Genomic DNA, 24,514 nt, shown 5'->3' on the forward strand with positions numbered 1-24,514 from the left:
TACCACCTGAGATGGAACTAACAAGAACTGTACCGGGGAAAGGATTGGGTCCAGACTAGGAAGGAGTCTAGTCTGTGAAAGAAGCTTATTGGAACATATCTGAGGGTGAGATTTTACCTGTAAATAATGTATTAATGTATTAGGCTTAGACTTGCATGTTTTGTTTTATTTTGTTTGGTAACTTACTTTGTTCTGCCTTTTATTACTTGAAACCACTTAAATTCTACTTTTTATACTTAATAAAATCACTTTTGTTTATTAATTAACCCAGAGTAAGTGATTAATACCTGGGGGAGCAAACAGCTATGCATATCTCTTTATCAGTCTTATAGAGGGTGGACAATTTGAGTTTACCCTGTATAAGCTTTACACTGAGTAAAACTAATTTATTTGGGGTTTGGATCCTATTGGGAACTGGGTGTCTGGGTGCTGGAGATAGGAGACCTGCTGAGCAGTTTTTGGTTAAAGTCTGCAGCTGTGGAGGCGTGGAGCAGACCTGGGTGTGTGTTGCAGTAGGCTAGCATGTCTGGCTCAACAAGGCAGGGTTCTGGAGTCCCAAGCTGACAGGGAAAATGGGCTCAGAGGTAATTCCAGCATATCAGGTGAGAGTCCCAAGGGGGTCTGTGTGACCAAACCTGTCACACCCACCTCTTCCCGCCCAGTTCCGCCATCTACCCTGAGCATGCCCAGTCTCTCCTCCTTCCCCTCCCCCCAGTGCCTCCTGCACGCCGCAGAACAGCTGATCGCTGTGGGCAGAAGGCACTGGGAGGGAGGGGGAGGAGTTGATCAGTGGGGCTGGTGGTGGCTGGGAGATGCTGCGGGGGGAGGTGGAGGAGCTGGCTGGTGGTGGGTGCAAAGCACCCACTAATTTTTTTCCATGGGTGCTCCAGCCCTGGAACACCCATGGAGTCATCACCTATGATCTCGTCTATCTTGTTTTTCCTGGAAGAATCCATGAATGATTGGAGAACTAATAGCACAAGTACTAAGGAAGTGAAAACCAAGCAATTGAGAAGGAAAGGGGATTTTAGTCAGAATATTTAAAAATTTGTTTTTGTTTGATTATTTATTAACATCTATTTAACTCAAATGCCTTACATCTTTGCTAGAGATTCAACACCCTACAACTTCAGTCATAGTCTAAGAAAGCTTCCAGCCAGTTCCCTGATCCTCCAAGAAGACTTCCAGCAAAATATGGAAGACAAGACTTAATATTTTTGGTATTTGTAAGACAAATAAAAAATAAGCTTTTTTAAAAATAAATAAATAAAGCCATTTAGGTCTTCTTTTGAGTTATAAAAATGCATGAACCCAATTTTTCCCATGTAGGTCACCTTTAACATTCTGTACATTAAGTAATATACAATTGATTGCTGACATGTTAGTGTTAGATATTAATAGCCATACACTGCCACCCTTACTCACGCTGGAGAACCTTACATCTTGGAGTACCATTGAAATGAGCCAGTTCAGTAGGAGGTTAGCAGAATATGGCCCTAAACACATATAGTTTTGGTTTTCCTGATTAATCCATTTCTGAAAGCAGAGGAACTTACTTCTGAAAGTAAGGACCAGTCATAGAGTAAATTTTATGGTAAGACTCAGTGCTAATTTTGAAAGTGCAGTTCCTTATTAGTGGGAGCACTAAGCAGTCTCCCCACAGTGAACATGAAGTGTCAAGAAGTGCTTTGGGACACACTAAAACCATCACCAGGCACCTGCTAGGCTTTACAAACATCAGTAAAACTTGATGAATGTTGAAAGTGTCATACCTATATCATAAGTGTAGGCTATGGCTTTCTGAGAAATAGCCTTTTATAATATTATAAAGGCCTTTAGCTTGTGTGATGAGTTTGTAATAACTGAATCTAGAAACAACCAATTCACAACCATTATTATTAAAATCCTTTTACTTGTCTAACTATACCACTGAACCCAGAGGATATTTAGTTCACATGTAATAAATTCTGCTGGCTTGTCCTTGGGATGTGTACTAACCACAATCTGAGAAATACCAGATTGCTATATTTTGTAAACTCCTATTACACATCCCTGGTATTTGTAAGGCTATGATTTAGTCACGGGTATATTTTACAATAGTCATGGACAGGTCACAGACAGTAAACAAAAATTCATGGCCCGTGATCTGTTCATGACTTATACTATAAATACCCCTGATTAAATTGGGGGGGGGTGTCTACTGGGAGGGGGCTGCAGGGGCACCAGCTGCCAGGGGCAGCTGAGCAGTGGCTGCTCTGGCCATCCCGGGACCGCTGCCAGGGGCTGCCCACCCACCGCTCTTCTGGCTGCTCCCAGGACCACTGCTCAGGTAGTCCCTGGGGCCAGCCGCACCTGCCGCTGCTCCAGCAGTCCCAGGGCCAGCTGCATAGGGCTGCCTGAGCAGTGGCCGGTGCGGCTGGCCCCAGGGCTGCTCCAGAAGCAGCTGGTGTGACTGGCTGCAGGGCTACCTGAGCGGCTGGTTGCAGTGACTGGTGTGGCTGTCCTTGGGGCCACCTGAGCAGCTGGCTATGGAGCTAGCTGCTTGCACAGCCCTGGGATCAGCCACAGTGGCTGCTGCAGAAGTCACAGAGGTCACGGAAAGTCACCGACCTCTGTGACAAACACAAAGGACAAACACAAAACCCATGAGGATCGAAACACCACAACTTTGTCTTAATGAACTCTGTCATTCATGACATTTATATTTGCTGTTACTAGGCTCATAGTTTTATATGTCTATTGTAAGTTCTTTTGGCTTCACCCAGGGCTGTCCCTAGACATTTTGGTGCCCTATGCAGCGCCCCCATTGGGGGGGGGAGGGTGGCCTCAGGCCTCCATGCAGGGGCAGGAGAGGCTTGGGAGGCAGGGGGAAAACCACCCCCCCAGTACGAGCCGACGGAGCAGAGCAGGTTGGGGCCAGGTCGCTCCACTTCCTGCCGCCCAGTGATTGCAGGGCGGGCCCGACCCCACACTCACAGGGTGGCAGGAATTGGAGTGACCCGGCCCCAGCCCACTCCGCTCTGCTCCCCTGGCTCCCAGCCTTGGGATTTGGGGGACAGGGAGGAACTGCCCCCCAGCCCTCACCGATGGCGCAGCTGGGAGCCAGCAGAGTGGAGCAAGCTGGGGCTGGGTCGCTCCACTTCCCGCTGCCAGCTGAATGTGGGGTGCGCCCGACCTGGGCTGCAGTCCCCCAGGACGTAGTTGAGGGGAAGGGGTGGAGTGGGGGCAGGGCTGGTGCGGAGCAGGAATGGGGACTTTGGAGAAGGGGTGGAGTGGGGGGCGGAGCTGAGGTGGAGCAGGGGTGGGAAGAGGCAGGGCGGCGGCAGAGCAGGGGCGGGGGCAGCTTTCCTGGCCGGCTCGGCCGGCTGGGGGATCAGGCTGGCCGCTGGAGCAGCACGTAGCTGTGTAGGGCACCAGGAAATTTGGGGCAGTTTGGTGCCCCAAATTTCCTGGTGCCCTACGCAGCTGCGTAGTTTGCGTATGGGTAAGGATGGCCCTGGCTTCACCACAGAAATGATTATATCCAGGAGTCCAGACATAGCGAGTTTGCAACCGTGACTAACTCCATCAGCTTCCTGCAGAATTTGTAGTAACTGTGAGCCCAGGAATAATTGGTTCATGATTATTATATGCTCTTGACAGCTGGGGAGTTTGTAGTAGCCTTGAACACAAAAAGAGCTGTTTTGCAGACTTTACAAGCTCTTGTTTTCTTCACAGTTTATAATAGCTCTGAGTTTAGGAATGCCAATCCAGCCAATATAATAAACTGTACAAAAAAGTATAGAAATAAAACCAATGGTTTGTATATTAAAAGGAAGGTTAAATGTGGTTCACGATGGAACCCCAGTAAGATGATGAAGGGAGATCATAGAATAAAAGAGGGAATAACTGTCATGATTTCATGAAATATGCCAATGCAATGACTTAAAATCTATGCTGTGACAATAGTTCAGTACCTTTCCATATTTCATATTATGATACAATTCATAGAATCATAGAATGTCAGGGTTGGAAGGGACCTCAGGAGGTCATCTAGTCCAACCCCCTGCTCAAACAATTGTTTGTGCCCCTAATAGTTCCATTGTATGATGTAGCCTGATTTTTAGGATTCTTCTAGAAATATAATGATTCCCTCTTCACTAATAACTAAAGCAAAAATAGTAGCAAACCTCCTTTATAAACTCTGTTGCTTCTTTGTGGAGTTTGTAATAGCTTTCCGTCAGTGGCGGCTCCAGGCACCAGCGCTCCAAGCGCGTGCCTGGGGCGGCAAGCCGCGGGGGGCGCCCTGCTGGTCCCTGCGAGGGCGGCAGTCAGGTAGCCTTCGGCAGCTTGCTTGTGGGACTTCCGCCAGTCCCGCGGATTTGGGGGCAATTCGGCGGTGGATACACTGAAGCCGTGGGACCGGCGGACATCCCATAGGCAAGCCGCCAAATCCGCGGTACCGGGGACCTCCTGCAGGCAAGCCACCGAAGGCAGCCTGCCTCCCATGCTTGGGGCGGCAAAAAAGCTAGAGCCACCCCTGCTTTCCATGTAGAATACCACTCTTTAAACTGTTGTCTTCTCCTCCAGTGAATGGTCATTATAACCTTCATTCGGCTTGATTCTGCCCAGGGTTCTTCTTCTTGTTTAACCCCAGACTCAGACTCTTGGACTCTATGAGATAGTCAATACACCCCAGAAAGTGGGGCACGTCACGGAAGAAATCTGAGTAGGCTACCATGGAATTCAGTGCATCCCCTCACAGCCTCAGTTAGGAGATTTTAAAGATGCCTTCCCCCATCAGTAACACTGAGGAAGGGCAAGCCATAATGCTTCTTTTCTGTGTGTACTATCTGTCAACCAAGAAATAACTAGATCACATCTTTCATAAAGCTTGGCTTCTATGCTGAGCATTTGTAACAACTGTGAAGCTTGAAATGTTCAGTTCATGATCTTTATAAACTTTCTGCTTCTCCTTTAAATTTTATAATAGCCATGACTCAGTGATAGTTCATTTCAATTGTAAACTCTGACAACTTCTGCATGGAGGATTTTATAATAGCCATGAGTTTAGAACTCGTTGCTTTGACTATTACAAACTCTTCTGTCTTTTCTAATGTGTTTACTATAGCTGTGATCCTACAAGTAGCCTCTTTGTGACCCCTACACATTATCAGTTTTTCAGGAGGATTTGTATAAGCCACGATTCCTGAAAAATGAGGTTCGCAGGACTTTAATGTTCTCACAATTACTGGTGGCATTTGTGATAACTATTTACTTCTGAAATCTATTGTCTAAGGTTGTCGGGATGACAAAGGTATTTTGGGCATCCCATTTCTTTTGTTCTGAACTCACTGCTCTTATGGCCCTGTCTCATAAATATAAAGGGAAGGGTAACAACCCCACTGTATGCAGTAACATAAAATCCCTCCTGGCCAGAGGTACAGAATCCCCTTACCTGTAAGGGGTTAATCAGTTCAGTTAACCTAGTTGACACCTGACCAGAAGGACCAATGGGAAAAGAAGATACTTTCAAATCAGGGGGAAGGGGAGAGGTTTTGTTTGTGCTATCTTTGTTGGTTCCATCTCGGGACAAAAAGAGAGACCAAGCAGGTAAACTCGCTCCTAACAAGATCCTGAAATGATACTGTACATCTAAAATTACAGAAATTGTAAGTAATCGCAAGGAAATGCGTTAGATTATTTTTTGTTTTAGCTTATGAATTTTCCCTATGCTAAGTGGTAATTTTATTCCTGTTTTGTAACTCGGAAGCGGAGTCAGAGGGGAATCCTCGGTATTTTAAATCTTTTAACTTTACAGGGTAAATAATCTTCCATCCTGATTTTGCAGGTGTGATTCTTTTACTTTTTTTTTTTAAATAAAATTCTTCTTTTAAGAACCTGATTAATTTTCAATGTCCTAAAAAGCAGGATTTGGTCTGTGCTCACTTTAACCTATTATTTGATATATTATTCTCAAGCCTCCCCAGAAAAGGGGGTCAAGAGGCTTGGGGCAATATTTTGGAGGGGATAGGGCTCCAAGTGGCCCCTCCCTGAATGTTTGTTTAAATCACTTGGTGGTGGCAGCAATACTGTCCAAGAACAAGGAAAGGAATTTGTGCCTTGGGGAAGTTTTTAACCTAAGCTGGTGAAATATAAGCTTAGGGGGTCCTTGATGCGGGTCCCCACATCTGTACCCCAGAGTTCAGAGTGGGGAGGGAACCCTGATACCCTGCCATTGATGTTAACTGTTTTGAGGAAATTTCCAATGGTTAGGGGAGCAGACTAAGGGCCAATGATATCTGGAGTTCTAATCAAACACTAGACTGAAAGCTAAATAGAAATTGGACTGGACATCATATAAGGAGTTCATTACTCTGCTACCAAGATTGCATCTTTATATGCTTTCTGCATGTGAGTTGTGATTGATGTCAGTCCAGTGCATCCCTGGCAGAGTCCTGAGAATCTCCTGTTCCTCCCCTCTCCTACATCCTCTAAGATCCCATTTAACAGCCACTGTCAGAATCATAGAATATTAGGGTTGGAAGGGACCTCAGGAGGTCATCTAGTCCAACCCCCTGCTCAAAGCAGGACCAATCCCTAGACAGATTTTTGCCCCAAATCCCTAAATGGCCCCCTCAAGGATTGAACTCACAACCCTGGGTTTAGTAGGCCAATGCTTAAGCCACTAAGCTATCCCTCCCCCCTGAAAAAAATTATAAATATATATGGTAATATACCTATCTCATAGAGCTGGAAGGGACCCTGAAAGGTCATTGAGTCCAGCCCCTTGCCTTCACTAGCAGGACCAAGTACTGATTTTGCCCTAGATTCCCTAAGTGGCCTCTTCAAGGATTGAGCTTACAACTCTGGGTTTAGTAGGCCAATGCTCAAACCACTGAACTATCCCTCCTCTCCTGTCTGCTTGGTCACTGAGGACTAAACAGGACTCAATCGTGATAGGCATTGAATGGCTCCAAAATCAGCATAAGGGGGTCACTGCTGAGCAATGAAAAGTGTTCCCACTCATTTCTCTGGATTTACTATCAGAGAGGAATGGAATTAATACAAAATCAGAGTTGGGTCTCCTATAGGCCAGAGCAGAGTAAGCCGATGAGATGTTCAAAGCTGCTTTATTTCAATTGCAAGGATCAGTTCAGGATCAGTTCAGTCTGTGTTTAGCACCCAAACTCCAAGGATGAAACAAACTCAAATTCCTTATCGCCTCCCTCATTTCCCTAACCAGATACATCCATCTGGATTAGAAATGTTGGTTTGATTTTGCTATTCTTGAGCAGTAGTTTTGTTTGATTATGTCACATGACATCCCCTGAGCTATTTGTGCTCTGCAAATGTAGGTTAGTCATATTAGACAGTAATTTTGCAGTGTTCTGAAATAATGAGGCAGAATGATCTGATTAAAAAATCAGATTGTGCTGATTTTTTTTCTTGTGTTTTTTCCCCTGTTCTCTACATTGACTTATCAAGGTCAGAATAGTACCGTATATGCTCGTTCATAAGCCTAATATTTTTGGTTAAAAAGTGACGCATCAAAGAGTGGGGGTCGGCTTATAAACAGGTCTACACCAAAATTTGATGATTTTAAACTCTGTGGAATCATTGAATTGAATATCTAATACATTGTTATTTTGTTTACCTGGAGCATCTGCAGGCATGGGAGCTGCGGAAAGTCCTATAAAAATGCTAGATACTCTTACGACTCATACCCTAGGTGTTCCAAGTTGAGCAACCAAAATTAGTGGACATTTTTTACAATTTTGGGCTTAATCTCTTTCAGTCTCAGTTCCCCACCTGTAAAATGGAGACAGTAATATCACCTCCTCTCACAGAGGTGTTGTGAAGATATATTAATTAATGTTTGTGAAGAGCTACAGTGCTGTGATGAGACCCCTATATGAAACACTCATGAGGAAATTAATTTTTTATTCAGTGCAGGGTTTGTATGGTGTGTATTAAATAAGGACTGGGGCCACACACAATCTGAAGGATAAAAAAAAATACTGAATAACTACCTATTCACTGAATGAAAAAAGGATCCTGTGGGGGGAAAAAAAGTGTATGATCATGTAATTAAAGACTTTATCGTAATGCATAATCACAAGTGGGCCAAATTAAGGTTGCATGAACAACCTTAATTCTGACAATTCCTAATTTTTGAGTGCTTGACTTTGCAACTTTAATGTTAGTTTAACATAGATTTTTAGATTAAATTATTTATATTATAGTAGTATCTAGTAACCCTAAACAAGATCAGGGCCCCATTATGCATGGCACTGTACAAACACATAGTGAGAGGTGGTCCCTGCCCAAATTGTTTACAGCCTAAATAGACAAGACAAAGGGTAAGAAACAGAAACACAAAGAGGTGAAATGACTAATTATGCAAATTCACAGCAAGTCATTGGCAGAACCAGAATTAGACCTGTGACTCTATCCGTTAGACCCCTAACTCCCAGTCCATTGTTCTAGCTATTAGATCCTATGATATCTGGGGGGTTTTCAGTGTTGACAGACACTTGGCTCCCTTTTCCAGCACATTAACTCTCCTTAGTTTTTCTGCTTATTAAGTGGGCAGTGGTTTCTGATATTTTGAAGCTAATTGTGAAACACAAAAACAGATATTGGCTATGTAAAAGTGCATCCTGGGATAACTAAATAATTGGAGTCATAGAAAGATGCAGCAAAAGAGTCAGTAGCTGAAGCTTTGAAAGAGCTGTACTGTACTGGTCTGAACATTAATTAATTCTTCTTGTTTTTAAAACCCAAGTAGAACTAGTTCTGGTTAGTACGTGGATAGGAGACTTCCACATGAAAAGAAGTATGTAGGACCTTTGCATCTTTTGTGCACCAGAATGTTGCTTACATGTGTACTACTCAAAGAAAAAATCAGATTATTTTTTAGATAGGCAGACAGCCCTACTGCTTTCAGATTCTGTTTCTTGCTGGAATAGGTTACACAAACAAGATTAATCTTTTATTTTTATTATTTTGTCTCTTGGATAGCTCTGTGTTGTGCAGTAAAATAAATGTTGCGTGCAGTCAAAAAATTCTCCAACATCTTTTTCTTCTGTTGTATTTTTCATTTTAAAGAAAGAGAAAACAAGGCAGCTCAATGCAACTACATTAATGCAATGTTAAGATAAAGAGTTCGGGTGAAATCCTGGCCCTATTAAAGTCAACTGGCATTTTACCACTGACTTCAATGGGGTCACAATTTCACACTTTATGTATTTAATTTGGTAGGTTTACAACATTCCTACCAGGGAAGCAGTATGAGCTTTAACAAATCTCCCAGTTATTTCTGGAATGGAGGGATGGGTAAACTGATCAGTTTCTAAATAGAGAAATGTGTACGGTTTGATGCCAGGAATTGAACTCTCAGAATGTTCCTTTATGCAGTGAGCATGTTTTAACAGTAAACTTAAGTTAATTGTATATCTTCTGCTAATGCCAAGGCTACTGTGTAAACATATATTCATTGGAGTAGTTTTGTATGTTTTAAGCATTTATAGGATGCTCTGCATTTTTTTTAATCCACTTGGGGTGGAATTTCCTAAGGCTTCTAAATCACTTAATCTCTTTTAGAAATCTCACCCTTAAACTGAGAATTTAAATCCACAAAAGTCAGAAAAATCTATTTTTTAAATGGCAATGTTAAGTTGGCTCCATAGCACTCATGTGAATACATATACTACTTTAAAAAGCAACAAAGAGTCCTGTGGCACCTTAAAGACTAACGGATGTATTGGACTTTAAGGTGCCACAGAACTCTGTTGCTTTTTACCGATCCAGACTAACACGGCTACCCCTCTGATATACCACTTTAGTTATACTGAGTTAACATTATGAATATTGACTTTTATATTTTCAACTTTAGCAAATCCTTTCTCACATGAGTTGTACTGACTTCAGTGGCAGAATTTGCATAATTAAGGACTATTTGCATGTGTAAGGGTTTGCAAGATTGGCTCCCTGATGTTCCATTAATAATTTCCCTTATTTAGATATTGACTATATCTCAGAAGCTAAATCTGGGCCTTGACACTCCAGTGTTGTCAGCCAGTGAACCCATGATGTACAATATCTCAGTCAGTCTTCAGACAGCTTTATAAATCTGAAGCTCCTGACTTCTTGTGATCTTATGGTACATACTGACTTCACAAAGAACTGTGATCCACCTCTCTCAGCCTGTATGGGGCAATACAATGGTAGGCAGAGCAAGTAATAGATGTCTAAAATAGTCTTCAGCTGCTAGTCTATGCCTGGCAACTGTCCAAACAGAAACATCAGAAACATTCTTAATGGACAGTGACATTGTCTGAATTGTTGTCTCTGTAAACAGATTTCAGTTTCTTATTCCCACACTGAGCTGTGCCCTGACATCATCCCCATATTTCATAGTGAAAATGTGCTTGTGTAAATCATACATTGAGGCTGGATGGGTGTTTATATTTAGTGCTTGTGAATGTCATGTAGCCACTCATGATATTGTGCCACTTCCCATCATTGGATATTCTTGCTTGTAAGAACTACAATAAAAAAGAACTCTCTTAATATGTGCATCTGTATTTGAAATAAAGCTTCCCACCACTGGGGTCTCCTTTGTCTTCTGGAGCCCTGAGGAATCAAACAGAGTATACCCTACTCTACACCCCTCTCTATCCTTGAAGCTCCGTAATGTTGCTAACATTCTTTGGACAGGAAAGGATTTAATGTGATTTACCATTCTGAGTAAGTCATATCTATCCATCCAGTTATTTTATGGCCATCATCACTGCAGTATCCAACTGTCCTGCCCATCATTAAATGGCCACAACGATAACTGTTGAACAAGCAAGGCACTCACTGCCCCATCCAACCTGTGGCTGAACACATCACCTCCACAAAACTTGTTTTCTGAGTTGAAGTTTAGTGATCTGAACACAGGTCTGAGAGGAAGAATCTTTTGAGGTCTAATCCCAGCTCTGACACTAAATCTCTCTGTGACCTTTGAAAAGTCAGTTAACTTCTTTTTCTCACAGTAATGTTATGAAGATTAATTCACTGTTTGTAAAATGGTTTGAAGATGGGAAGTGCCATCTGAGTTCTCAGTAGTGATAGGATCAGTGTAATGGCAAAACCCTTAAATTTGAACTACTAATCCTAAAGCTTGTCTATGTTAGGGATCTTTAGACTGGTGTACCTACCCTAGTGCTTATAACCTTGGCCATAAGCAAAGAGTTTAGTTAAGATCAAGGCAAAGAATATGGCCACGTACTCTCTCTTAGAAAACCACACTGCCCAGGTTTATCGTTGTGTTGCACCATTTCAGAATCATTCCAATTCACAAAGATTTTATTTTCACTTAATCTGCACTGACATTCCTACTCACAACTTACTTGATCTTCTGTCTCTCATAGAATCATAGAAGATTAGGGTTGGGAGAGACCTCAGAAGCAGTGTTCTCTCTAATTTTTCCCACCCATATGCGGAATGAATTTTGTTATGTGCACCAATATGGAGGTGATGTGTTAACAAAATTCATCTGGTGGGGGTGGGGCCAAAGGGTTCGGAGTGTGGGAGGGGGCTCAGGGCTGGGTCAGAGGATTAGGGTTCAGGGGTGTGAAGGCTCCAGCTGGGGGTGTGGGCTCTGAGGTGGGGCCAGGGATGAGGGGCTCAGGGCTGGGTGCAGGGGATGAGGACACTGGCTGGGGGTGGGGGCTCTCAGGTGAGGCCGGGGACGAGGGGTTTGGAGTGCAGGAGGGTGCTCTGGGGCTACTCAGGGAGTGAGGACTCCCCCCAGTGCTTTCTCCCCACAGCAGTACCTAAGCTGGGGCGGGAGGCACCTCTCCCCACCACAGGAGCTCTGGAGTTGGGGCTTCAGGATAGGTGCCCCTCCCCTGGCCCCGGCAGGTCCAGACTGGGGCGGGGGGGCCGTTCCAGCCGCGCCTGGGTCCGGGCCAGGGGAGCACCACCACAGCTGGATCCCAGCCTCTCCGGGGTCGGTCCAGGCCACACAGCCTCATCCATGTCTGGGGCTGGGCTGCTGTGGCCGTGCCTGGGGCCGGGCCAAGCTGGGTCTGATCTGGCCGCAGCAGGGCCCAGGCCCCTCTGGCTGTGCTGCCGTGGCCGTGGCAGGTCCGGACCACAGGCTGAGTTGGGACTGGGGCAGGCGATTCTTCTGTCTTAAGTGCAGGACTCTGTACTTGTCCTTGTTGAACCTCATCAGATTTCTTTTGGCCCAATCCTCCACTTTGTCTAGGTCACTCTGGACCCTATCCCTACCCTCCAGGGTATCTACCACTCCCCCCAGCTTAGTGTCATCCGCAAACTTGCTGAGGGTGCAATCCATCCCATCATCCAGGTCACTAATGAAGATGTTGAACAGAACCGGTCCCAGGACTGACCCCTGGGGCACTCTGCTTGATACCGGCTGCCAACTAGACATCAAGCCATTGATCACTATCCGTTGAGCCCAACAATCTAGCCAGCTTTCTATCCACCTTATAGTCCATTCATCCAATTCATACTTCTTTAACTTGCTGGCAAGAATATAACTGTGTTATATCAAACTTGCTCTGCCCCACCCCCGTTCCTTGTTCCCTGACCGCCCCCTCCAGAGACCCCCATCCCTAATCATCCCCAGGACCCCATCCCCTACCCAACCCCCCATCCCCTGACTGCTCTGACCCCTATCCACCCCACCCCCCCGACAGGCACTCACCCACAGTGGCGGGAAGCGGAGCAGTCCGGCCCCAGTCCACTCCACTCCGCCAGCTCCCAGCCGCAGTGCTCCGCTTCCCGCCACCGGTGAGTGCGGGGAGGTTGGGGAAAGGATGCCCTTCGCACTCACCAGCGGCAGGAAGCAGAGTGACGCAACCCCAGCCCGCTCCACTCTGCCACCTCCCAGGCGCGGCGCTCCACTTCCCACCACAGGTGAGTGCGGGGAGGTTGGGGAAAGGATGCCCCCATACTCACCTGCGGTGGGAAGCGGAGCGCTGCAGCTGGGAGCTGGTGGAGTGGAGCGGGCTGGGACCAGGCTGCACCGCTTCCACCACTGCTGGTGAGTGCGGGCCCCCTCCCCCGAGTGACACAGCTGGGGCTGGGGTGAGGGAAGCAGAGCGGGCTACTCCCGGCCCCCAGCTAATCCCCTGGGCCACTTTGGGACTGCAGGGCCCCCAGAAGTGCCCTCCCACAGCTCCTGCTCCCCAGATCCTGGGGGGATCCCCTGACCGCTCCCAAGACCCTCTGCCCCTTATTGAACCCCTCGGCCCTGGCCTGGCCCAGCACCCTTAACACACTGCTCAGAGCAGCGTGTCAGAGATTTACCACGTTGTATGCAAACCCGTGTTAGAATCATAGAATCATAGAATCATAGAATTCAAGATCAGAAGGGACCATTATGATCATCTAGTCTGACCTCCTGCAAGATGCAGGCCACATAAGCCGATCCACCCACTCCTGAACTAATTCTCTCCCTTGACTCTGCTGTTGAATGCTCCAAATCATGATTTAAAGACTTCAAGTAGCAGATAATCCACCAGCAAGCGACCCCTGCCCCATGCTTCGGAGGAAGGCGAAAAACCTCCAGGGCCACTGCCAATCTACCCTGGAGGAAAATTCCTTCCCGACCCCAAATATGGCGATCAGCTGAACCCCGAGCATGTGGGCAAGACTCTCCAGCCAGACCCTCTGGAAAAGGCTAACAATATCCCAACATTGACCCTTTGTACTAATTACCAGTGTGGCACGTTATTGACCTATTGACTAAACCCGTTATCCTATCATACCATCCCCTCCATAAACTTATCCAGCTTAATCTTAAAGTCATGGAGGTCCTTCGCCCCCACTGTTTCCCTCGGTAGGCTGCTCCAGAATTGCACTCCTCTGATCGTTAGAAACCTTCGTCTAATTTCAAGCCTAAATTTCCTGACTGACAATTTAAATCCGTTTGTCCTCGTGTCCACATTAGCACTGAGCTGAAATAATTCCTATTATTATCGGGTTATATCGGGTCACGTTATATCGGGGTAGAGGTGTAGTCCTTAACATGTTCTTTCACTACTGAGGGTTGCTCACCTCCTCCCCATACTGTGCTGCCCAGTGTAGCAGTCTGGGAGCTGACCTTGTCTGTGAAGATCGAGGCAAAAAAAGCATTGAATACTTCACCTTTTTCCACCACATCTGTCAATAGGTTGCCCCCCCCCCCACCCATTCAGTAAGGGTCCCACACTTTCCCTGACCACTTTCTTGTTGCTAACATACCTGTAGAAACCCTTCTTGTTACCCTTCAAATCCCTTGCTAGCTGTAACTCAAAATTGTGCTCTGGCCTTCCTGATTACACCCATGCATGCTCGAGCAACATTTTTATACTCCTCCCTAGTCGTCTAAATTTCCACTTCTTGTAAGCTTCCTTTTTATGTTTAAGCTCACCAAAGACTTCTCTGTTAAACCAAGCTGGTCGCCTGCCATATTTGCTATTCTTTCTGCACAGTGGGATGGTTTATTCCTGCACCCTCAATAAGGCTTCTTTAAACTACAGACGGCTCTCCTGGACTCCTTTCCCCCTCATATTAGCCTCCATGGGGATCCTGCCCATCAGTTCCCTAAGGGAGTCAAAGTCTGCTTTTCTGAAGTTCAAGGTCCATATTCTGCTGCTCTCCTTTCTTCCTTGTGTTAGGATCCTGAACTCGACCATCTCACAGTCACCTCTGCCCAAATTGCCACCCACTTCTACTTCTCCTACCAATTCTTCCCTGTTTGTGAGCAGCAGGTCAAGAGGAGCACAGCCCCTAGTTGGTTCCTCCAGCACTTGCACCAGGAAGTTCTCCCCAACACTGTCCAAAAACTTCCTGGATTGTCTGTGCACTGCTGTATTGCTCTCCCAGCAGATGTCAGGGTGATTGAAGTCCCCCATGAGAACCAGGGCCTGTGTTCTGGAAACTTCTGTTAGTTGTCTGAAGAAAGCCTTGTATACCGCATCCTCCTGGTCTGGTGGTCTATAGCAGATGCCCACCACGTCATCACCCTTGTTGCTCTTGCTTCTAGACTTAACCCAAAGACTCTCTCACACACATTCACATACATTTTAATTCCAGATGTGTGAAATGGAATATATTTTGAAAGTCTTGTAATGGCTCCTGGTTTTTGGAAGAATTTGCCATGCTCTTGTGTTGTGAACATACATATTACTGCATACTTTCCCCTGTTTGATTTGGACAACCTTGTAGGAGTTTAGTCGCTTGGCTCTTAGTTACATACTACAGTATTGAAATGGAAGTTGTCAGCATATGTAAACACTCATTCTCAAGGAAAATAACTTCAAATATGAAATAATAATGCATATATTAAAAAGCAATATAAATATGAGATGCTGTAATCTTTTTGTATTATTTAAACAGATCCATATGTTTTCTATTTGTCAGCCTTCAAATGGCACTGAAATGCAGTTTAATTTGGATTATTGTAATTATGCTCAATCATCCAAAGTATTAAACTTTAAACCACATCTTCACTTTTAAGGAATGAATTTCCTCATTCAGAGGTTGATCAGTGTGTTTGCGTGTATGTGTTTGTGATTTATCTATAGTTAACAGATGAGAATAATATATCTTACTAGAACAATACATGCATTGCTATTAGAGCTGTACTCTACAGCAACATAAAAACAAATACAGGGCCTGTTGTGTAATGAATACAGAAGGCCCATAGTGACCATGAGGTCCTCATAAAAGCATCTTTGGCTTAAATGTATTCAGTAAGACTGTTGCTTAGAAGAGTTCTTATGAGGCAGATTTCACCATTAGCTTTGCATGACCTTTTTTAAAAACATCCCTTTATAGAGATTGAAAATGATCTTTTTATCTAAAACTTGTTCCCTGTGAGATAGAAGAGTTGATTCTTGAGTCTTAAGGGACCTTATTTAAATTCAAACCATTGGGGATGCTTGTTTGCAAGTAAAATGAATGATTAGACTTATTCCTGCTATAATTTATGCACTTTTCTGAACTCAAGACATTCTTAGTCAAGATTTGCTTTAATAGGTGAGAAATTGGTGCTTACAAAATTCCTCAGTGGAACTGATGCTTATATGAAAACTTTTGTAGGGCCACACATTTTCTAAATGGTGCAGAACAAGACATTCACATGCTAATTTGCATGTGATTTCAAAATGCCATGCGTGCCAAGAGCTTATACATGCTCTTGTGTGCAAAATGTCCATTTTTAAATAAAACAGGAGTACTTGTGGCACCTTAAAGACTGAGCTTTAGCTCACGAAAGCTCATGCTACAATAAATTTGTTAGTCTTTAAGGTGCCACAAGTACTCCTGTTTTTTTTGCGGATACAGACTAACACGGCTGCTACTCTGAAACCTCTTTTGGAGATGTAGCTTAGATTGTTAACCTGATGGAGTGCAATGACTCTACTGATGTAATTACAGATAGGCATATTATTTTTGTAACTAGTTCTATGACATCATTAAGGATCAAAATGTAAAAAAAAAATCAGGTCTCTGTTTTTTTAACAACTCAGGAGGTTCCCATTTGTGGGTGATGTCTGTACAGGCTCACACTTGGCATATGTGCTAAAAAAGTGTGAATATTTTTTTGAAAAAAAAAATTAGTGTCTGTACACAGGAAAGTATTGTTCTGCAAGACAAACAAAAGTCCTTCTTCATTTTCTTATTTTAATTCTCAAAAAGCATGGAAAAGGCCAATGCAACAGTCCACATTCTGGACTAGATGTCTCCAAAACTTAATTTTAAAAAATTAACTCTATATGCATTTTAAAACATTAAAAAACTCATCTGAAATCACCTGCATCTAATTTTCTTCTTGTAGTAATAACAGTACTTTATACTTAATTACACCTTTCAAGGACCATAAATCACTTCAACAAACATGAATCAAACATTAACAAAGCCTGTAGACAATCCTATGAGGTAGGCGATGTGATACCAATTTTACAGCTGTTCACACTTTTCATTTCTGTCACTAAAGGATGCAATTTAATTACTGTTTAATTTATATTAAAAAATGAACAGACCCAAAGCACCCCTTTTCTGAATGTTTATCAAATTTTATTCCAGACCCAGTACTCACAGTGGTTTGAGCATTGGCCTGCTAAACCTAGGATTGTGAGTTCAATCCTTGAGGGGGCCATTTAGGGATGTGGGGTAAAAAATCTGTCTGGGGATTGGCCCTGCTCTGAGCAGGGGGTTGGCCTAGATGACCTCCTGAGGTCCCTTCCAACCCTGATATTCTATGATCTGGCCAAATGAACTGCTGAAAACAGAAGTTTGCAGTGAAGCTCTGTCAGCAGCTTAATTGTAGCAGAGTTGAATGTTGATGATTGAGCCCAGTCCTACTTTTATGTCTTAAGTGAGAGCAGGATCTTAATGTTGTAAATATGATTAATGACCTGCACTTTTGATTAGTCAGATAATGCTGTTTCTGTTCTGCAAGTTGGCTTATAAATTCTGTCTTAGCCAAAACTTTTAAATAGCTCCCACCACAGTTTAACCCATACATATTCAATCCATCCCATGGCGAGTCTATGAATTTACAAAAATGTGGTATTTAGTTATTTGGATGTTCCACTTGCAGAGTATTAACTGTCTGTTTTTCCATCAAGAACAATAAATATTTCCTTCACCATGACCCTTCTCCATTTTATATTTTTTAATCCACCCAGGATCTTATGACCTTTTTTTCTTTCCTCAGCAGAAAACAAGTGAGGATGGAAACTGGTATTATTCATTGTCTGTGTCTGGAGACTTTGCATAGTTCTTTTTGAATTCTTATTAAATACTGTAAAAAAAAACCAAAAACAACCCACCACTACCTGGTCAAGGTTTTGCTGTCTTTAGAAGGAAGGTTTGAGCTTGCAGCAGAGTCTTATAGTTGAGTAGTTATGGCACAGGGAGAAGCACTAAAGAAGCTACTGGCGATGTCTCAAGGGTCTAGACTTGTGATTCCCAGATGTATTATTTCTAGTGCACATTTTGACAGCCTTTTTTCCCAGTTTCATATAAGCTAGATTGTGACATATGTTATACTTATTCTAGAACCCATCACTTTTTATTGACTTGTTTATAACTGGCCTTATTCTTGTTTATTTGGGGCCTGATCTTGAAATGAGCTGAGAACCCCACAACTCCCATTGACTTCAGCAGGTGCTCAGCACCTCTCAGTTTCAGTCCATTAGACTGTAAGCTCCGGCAGGGACTTTGATGGAAAAAGTGCCATCCACACCAGTGGTGCTATAGAAATCATAATCCAAAGTAAGCACAGAAGACAAAACATGGGACTTACGTTTGACAGTGCTACGAGATTCCTGGAACCCGGCTGACTCTGAACCCCAGCCCAGGGATTCACACTCTCGCTCCTCCCCTTGCCCATGTCTGGTGCCCGTGCCTGCACCTCCTCTTCCCTTCTCTGCCAGCCAGCACATCTTCCACAGCCCCACACTGCGCTTACGCCCATCCTCCAGGGTCTGGTATACCCAATTGGGAGTAAAGGCAGCTGCATTGTTAAGAATAAGTGAGACCAGGGCTACCAACACAGCTGTGGCTACCAGTTTCTGGACAGTCATATCTGACTGTTGACTGCTGCCAGTCTCTATTTGCAGAAGATCCAAGGTCCTGATGAGCTGCAGCACATTGAAGTAGGACTTGATATAGGAGGCAGCTGCAGTATGATGTTATGGGGGGCTAGAGAACATCACCGTTCATTCTCAAAGTCAACTCCTAAGGTGTTTCTGACCAAGCAGATAAGAACACAGTCAGGTAGGTAGAAGAATTCCATAAAATACAAGCACAAAGAAGAGCTTGCAGGTCTCTGTCCTTCCAAGCTGTGCCTTATCCACCTTCCTGCACTTGGATGAGCAAAGCCAGTCTGGTGATGAACTGAAGAACAGGGAGGTCCATTCCTTGTGGGACAAGGCAAAGCCAGAGAGTATCCAGTCTTGAATTGGGAAAACCTGAGTTGTTCCTGGGAAAACAGACTGAAATGCTTGCAGACACAATGCCTCAGCTCTTCAGAATGCAGCTGCAAGAGGAGAAAGAGACTCACATACGAGTCATGAAGCACCACCTCTGAAAGCCTTTTCAGCCACAAAAATCAGAACATCCTACAAACAGAAGGAAACTTCATTCTAAAATCCAAGCCAAATTTGAAATGAATGCCTTCATCCCAAAGGTGCTCTGGAAGTTTGGAGTATCCTGAGGAATCTGCTCCTCTCCGGTTCCTCTTACACTGTCAGAGCAGCAAGAGAAAGAGACTGGAGAGGAGAAACTCTGCTGTGAGGAAGTGGGTTTTTTTCCCTCCCCCTCTGTCTCTCAACAGAAAGGAAATGGTTGTTTTTGTGGCTGTTTTTGGTGAGCCTCAGGGCGTAGCCGACTGCAACAAACAGAGCCACTGCCACCGCAGTCAAACGTTACCAGGATGTGTTTCCTGAAAGGAAAACGTTATGGAGACTTCTAAAATCCTAGTCCCCCCTACTTCTCTCACCTCCTTCCAGTGTCCCCGCTCCTTCTCCTTTTCTTTCCCTCACAGAAAGAATAGTAACCAATCAACCAGTCAGCCAGGGAAGCATGATGCTGCGGGACAGAAGGGATTTGGATCAATTTGTGCATCTGAAGGGATCACAAGAAACAAATCTGTGAGCACCACCCCAAACGAAAACCAAACCCCTAAATTCAACCACAATGTCAACTCTGCAGAGGCAAATGTAGGGGAGCACTGAGGGCTTTCTTAATGTTCTATATTGAAAGCAGACTGTATCAGAATTGTACATGCAAAATGTATGCAGGGTAGCTGTGACAGTTGCATAGCATGAAAATATTACGGCTCAAATGTTGCCTTGTTCCTGTATAGAATTCTAAGGGGAGATGCAGCAGATGAGTAAAAGGACTCTAAGACAGGATTCTTCACCTGGGGTCTCAAAAAGTGTTGGTTAGAGACCACTCAGCCCTTGCTCTGTTGTGGAAGGGAGGGAGATCATGGACAGATAGGAGGGGTGTTCTGAGGTGGTTCTGGAAGGAAAAAGCGGGGGATGTTGCAGTATGGAACAGGTTGAGAACCACTGCTCTAATGCATTCTGCCTGTGCAGGACTGACACCCCAGTCCTGACTTGCTTTGCCCCCTTGTGGCTCTGCAGCTCTGCTGGGAAATCTGGTGAACCCCTTTCAGACTGGGAAAGCAGCTCACTTCACTCTGTGGAAGTTATGGCCATGACTACACTGCCACTTATGTCAGCAAAACGTATGTTGCTCAGGGGTCTGAAAAAACACATCCCTGAGTGACATGAATTTCTCCGGCATAAGTGGTAGTGTGCTCAACTCTGTGTCAGCAGGAACACTTCTCCCACTGACATAGCTACTGCTGCTCACTGGGGGATAGTTTAATTATGTTGATGGGAGAGAGCTCTCCTGTTGGCATAGAGCGGCAACAAGAGAGATTGTACAGCAGTGCAGCTGCATCACTACAGCTGTGCTGCTGTAAGGCCTCTAGTGTAGACATAGCCTTAGTGTTGTGACAGTTTTCACATACAAATGTAGAACTAACTGCAGCATAGCAAGCAAAGTGTGCACACTAGCCTTGGGACTATGTGAGCATTGAGGAGAGCTATCTGAATTAAATGGATTAAAAGGTGGTTGACAGATAGGGCTTAAAACACAATTGCAAACAGAAACATCATTGAGTTGGGTATGTTTCTAGTGGGATCCCACAGCAATAAGTTCTTTACCCTATGCTATTTAACATTTTTTATCAATAACCTGTAAAAAAACAAATCATTACTGAACAGGTTGGCAGATAACACAAAAATTGGTGCAGTGGTAAATAAAGAAGAGGATAGGTCATTGATACTAAGCAATCTGGATAACTTGATAAGTTGGGTGCAAGCAAACAATATGTGTTTCAGTACAGCCAAATGTAAAGTCCTACATCTTGGAACCAAGAATGCAGGCCATATTTTGAGGCTGGGGGACTCAGTACTTGGAAGCAGTGATTCTGAAAAGACTGGGAGGATAATCTGCTGAATGTGAGCTTCCAGTGTAATGCTGTAGCTAAAGGGGCTATTGTAATCTTTGGATTTATAAACAGGAATGTTGAGTAGAAGTAGGGCGGTTCATATTATTTCTGTATTTGGCACTGGTGTGACTGCTACTGAAATACCGTGTCTAGTTCTGGTGTCCACATTTCAAGAAGGATGTCAAAAAATTGGAGGTTTCAGAGTGGAGAGAAAAATTGGAGAGAATTCAGAGAATAGCCATAAGAATTATTAATTATTGGGAAACATACCTTATAGTAGCAAAGAGTCTTGTGGCATCTTATAGACTAACAGATGTTTTGGAGCATGAGCTTTCGTGGGTGAATACCCACTTCGTCGGATGCATCCGACGAAGTGGGTATTCACTCACGAAAGCTCATGCTCCAAAACGTCTCTTAGTCTATAAGGTGCCACAAGACTCTTAGCTGCTTTTACAGATCCAGACTAACACGGCTACCCCTCTGATACTTGATACCTTATAGTGAAAGATGTGAGGAAGGAGCTCAATCTATTTATCTTATCAATGAAAAGGTTCAAGGGTGTTTTGACCGCTGTCTAGAAGTACCTACATGAGGAACAGAAATTTGATAATAGAGGGCTCTTCAGTCTAGCATAGGGATGGGCAAACTATGGCCCGGGGGCTGCATCTGGCCCTCCAGATGTTTTAGTCCGGCCCTCAAGCTCCCGCTGGGGAGCAGGGTCCGGGGCTTGCCCCACTCCGCATGGCTCCTGGAAGCAGCAGCATGTCCCTCCTCCGGCTCCTATGCGTACGGGCAGCCAGGGGACTCTGCACACTGCTCCCACCCCAAGTGCCTCCCCCGCAGCTCTCAGCCTCACCCCGGAGCCCGTATCCCCAGCCAGAGCTCTCACCCTCTCCTCCACCCCAACTCCCAATTTTGTGAGCATTCATGGCTCACCATACAATTTCCATACTCAGATGTGGCCCTCGGGCCAAAAAGTTTGGAAAGGATGGAAATACTTGTCCCTTAAATACGCAGTGATTGAGAGTCTATAAATATCTAAGAAAGAAGGAAATAAGGCTTATCAATTCAAGCTACAGGTACTTAAAAATGCTTGATTGATTAAGACGAATGAGCTAAAGGTGTTAGCAGTATGTTCATGGCTGACTTTGATAGTGGAGTCCACTGACATTTAAAAAAGCATGGTCTATCAGACTTAAATGGTATGTCTACACTGCAATAAAAAACTTGTGGCACTGAGTCTCAGAGCCTGCAATTAAGTTGAGCTCGTGGGCTCATGCTGTGGGGCCAAAATTTGCAATGTCAGTGTTTGGGCTTGGAGACTCCCTCCTTGCAGGGTCTTAGAGCCCTAGCTTCAGCTCTGGCCCAAACAGCTACGCTGCAATTTGTAGCCCCACAGCCCGAGCCTCTCCCCATCCCCCCAAGCCTGAGTAAGCTGACCCAGGCCAGCTGCAGCCATGCCATGGGCCTTTCATTGCAATGTAGACATACCCAAAGTGATCAGCCAGGTTTTTATAGACTCATATTTCCAGGAGTTTATAATTTGAATGTATATAATGTGCCCTCTGTCAGCCATGTCTCATATTAGCAATGCATTTAATTATAAATAGCTGAAAACAACCAGTCCAACCATTTTAAATCCCTCCACTTCTTCTCTTCTTCACTCAAATTATTTAGTTTCAGAACATCCCATCACTCTTCTAAATTAAAAACAGTTTTAAAAAACTGAACATTGCTCATTAAAGGTGCTAGACTTTGGCGTGTCCCCAAGGAGAGGTGATGATCTTGAAGCTAAGGCACTAGATTGTGACTCAAGATCGGTGTTCAGTTCTCAGCTTTGCCTCAAATTTCCTGTATGACTTTGGTCAAATCACTTAGTCTCGTGGTGCATCAGTTCCCCATCTGCAGAACAGAAATGATAATACTAGCTGACTTCACAGGGGTTATGGGAATACATTGATAAATGAGTGTGAGGCATTCAGATACCGTGGTGATGGGAGACATACATTTATATGTATTTAACCATAGATTGGATAGTGCAGTAGCACTGTAAGTTTCACCAAACCACTCAACTAATATTCCCCAAATAACAGTATGAGGAGCAATTCAGCACATTAATAACTTGCACTAATCATGGCATTTCAATTAGATAAGATTTCCTCGCTTCCCGTCATAAATTGTTGTGTGGTGTTCCTGTCTGCAGTCAAACAGCTGTTGTGTTCTACCCAGAGATAATTTAAGTTCAGAGGTGAGTTAAATGATCCCTGTTTATAGTTTGCATATCACTTTGAGTTTATACAGCATTTTGGGATCCTTCTGAACGGAAAGCAATATGAAAATGTAAGTTAGTATATTAATCTTATTTTCAGAGCCACTGCAAGCTCTCTAATTTAAGCTTTATGTATTCATCCACCTGAGCAACATAAATTATACCAACATAAGCTGTAGTGTAGACATAGCCTAAGTTACTAATGTGCTGAATTCCCCTCCCTCTTAATTTGGGGACAGTCAGAATATATTACTTACCAGCCTTTTACATTTATTTAGCTAGAGTGTAATCCTGTTAAAAGATTTGGTTTTGGCGGTCAGTGCTTTGATTGTTCTGTTCACATAATCACAACATCCAAATCTGTAAATTAGTAAAATTCAAAAAACGAGCACATTCATAGAAGCAAAATAACAGTTTTGTACAGACACTCAGTTCTGCTAGGCATTTGCAGACCAAAGTAGCTCAGGGTATGTAACACCTATGACTGTGTATAAATAATAGCAATAATAACTGGCTGTTGCTGGCACACCAACATTCCTCCTTGAAAGTTTCCATATACACAAGATTTGCCCTTGTGGCTCTTATGTTTCCACAGGGCAAGGCCATGCAGGAATCCCCCTAGCTCCTAAGAATTTTGATCCTTTAGAGTTTTTGTAGATGTGTGGAAGGTGTGTTCCAACTGCCAGAGCCTTTCCTGATCCTTCCAGCCAGTTCCTTTAAGAGTGGGAAGCAATGAGAACCACAAATAAGAAAGATTATATAGAAACTGAAACTTGGATTGAAATAGGAAGCATCTTGGACAATGGCAGAACACTGTAGCAGATCTTCAAACATGGAACCCCACTCTAAAGGGGTTGGGTGGATGAGTGGGGAGTCCAGTATGAATCCAGGAGCGAACTGTTTCCATTGGCTGTTGCAGAACTTGTTATACCAACAGCTCAACACATGAAAGTTTTATTGCATATAATGTATTCTAGTATGAAATATATGATGGTATGGCATAAGGATTTAATTTGTATGAGTTTGAGATGGACATATTCTTCAAGAGTTGCAGAGCCATGAGTGAATTATGCAGGTCATCCTAAACGTGCCAATAGGATCATTAGTACACCACTCCACCATACAGTCTGTATCTGTCACAGAAAAACTATTCTAGGAATAATTTAGAGAGTTTTAAACATTTTCATTGGCACTGTTTTCATATGCTTTCTCCTGTCAAGCTAATACCT

The 24,514-nt window shown here is 44.0% G+C and overlaps 2 protein-coding genes across 5 annotated transcripts in view; one reads left to right on the forward strand and one right to left on the reverse strand.

Moving 5' to 3' along the window:
• Positions 1-19,269, reverse strand: part of TMEM204 (transmembrane protein 204) — a 47,618-nt gene extending 28,349 nt beyond the window's left edge. The window contains exon 1 of the mRNA XM_044978904.1: positions 18,296-19,269. Coding sequence (XP_044834839.1) covers positions 18,296-18,575 — 280 coding nt within the window. The 5' untranslated portion in view covers positions 18,576-19,269. The remainder of the gene's footprint in view (positions 1-18,295) is intronic.
• Positions 1-24,514, forward strand: part of IFT140 (intraflagellar transport 140) — a 243,719-nt gene that overhangs the window by 179,268 nt on the left and 39,937 nt on the right. The window lies entirely within an intron of this gene.

The sequence above is a fragment of the Mauremys mutica genome, chromosome 11 (genome assembly GCF_020497125.1).
Source record: "Mauremys mutica isolate MM-2020 ecotype Southern chromosome 11, ASM2049712v1, whole genome shotgun sequence".
In the NCBI taxonomy this organism is placed as follows: Eukaryota; Metazoa; Chordata; order Testudines; family Geoemydidae; genus Mauremys; species Mauremys mutica.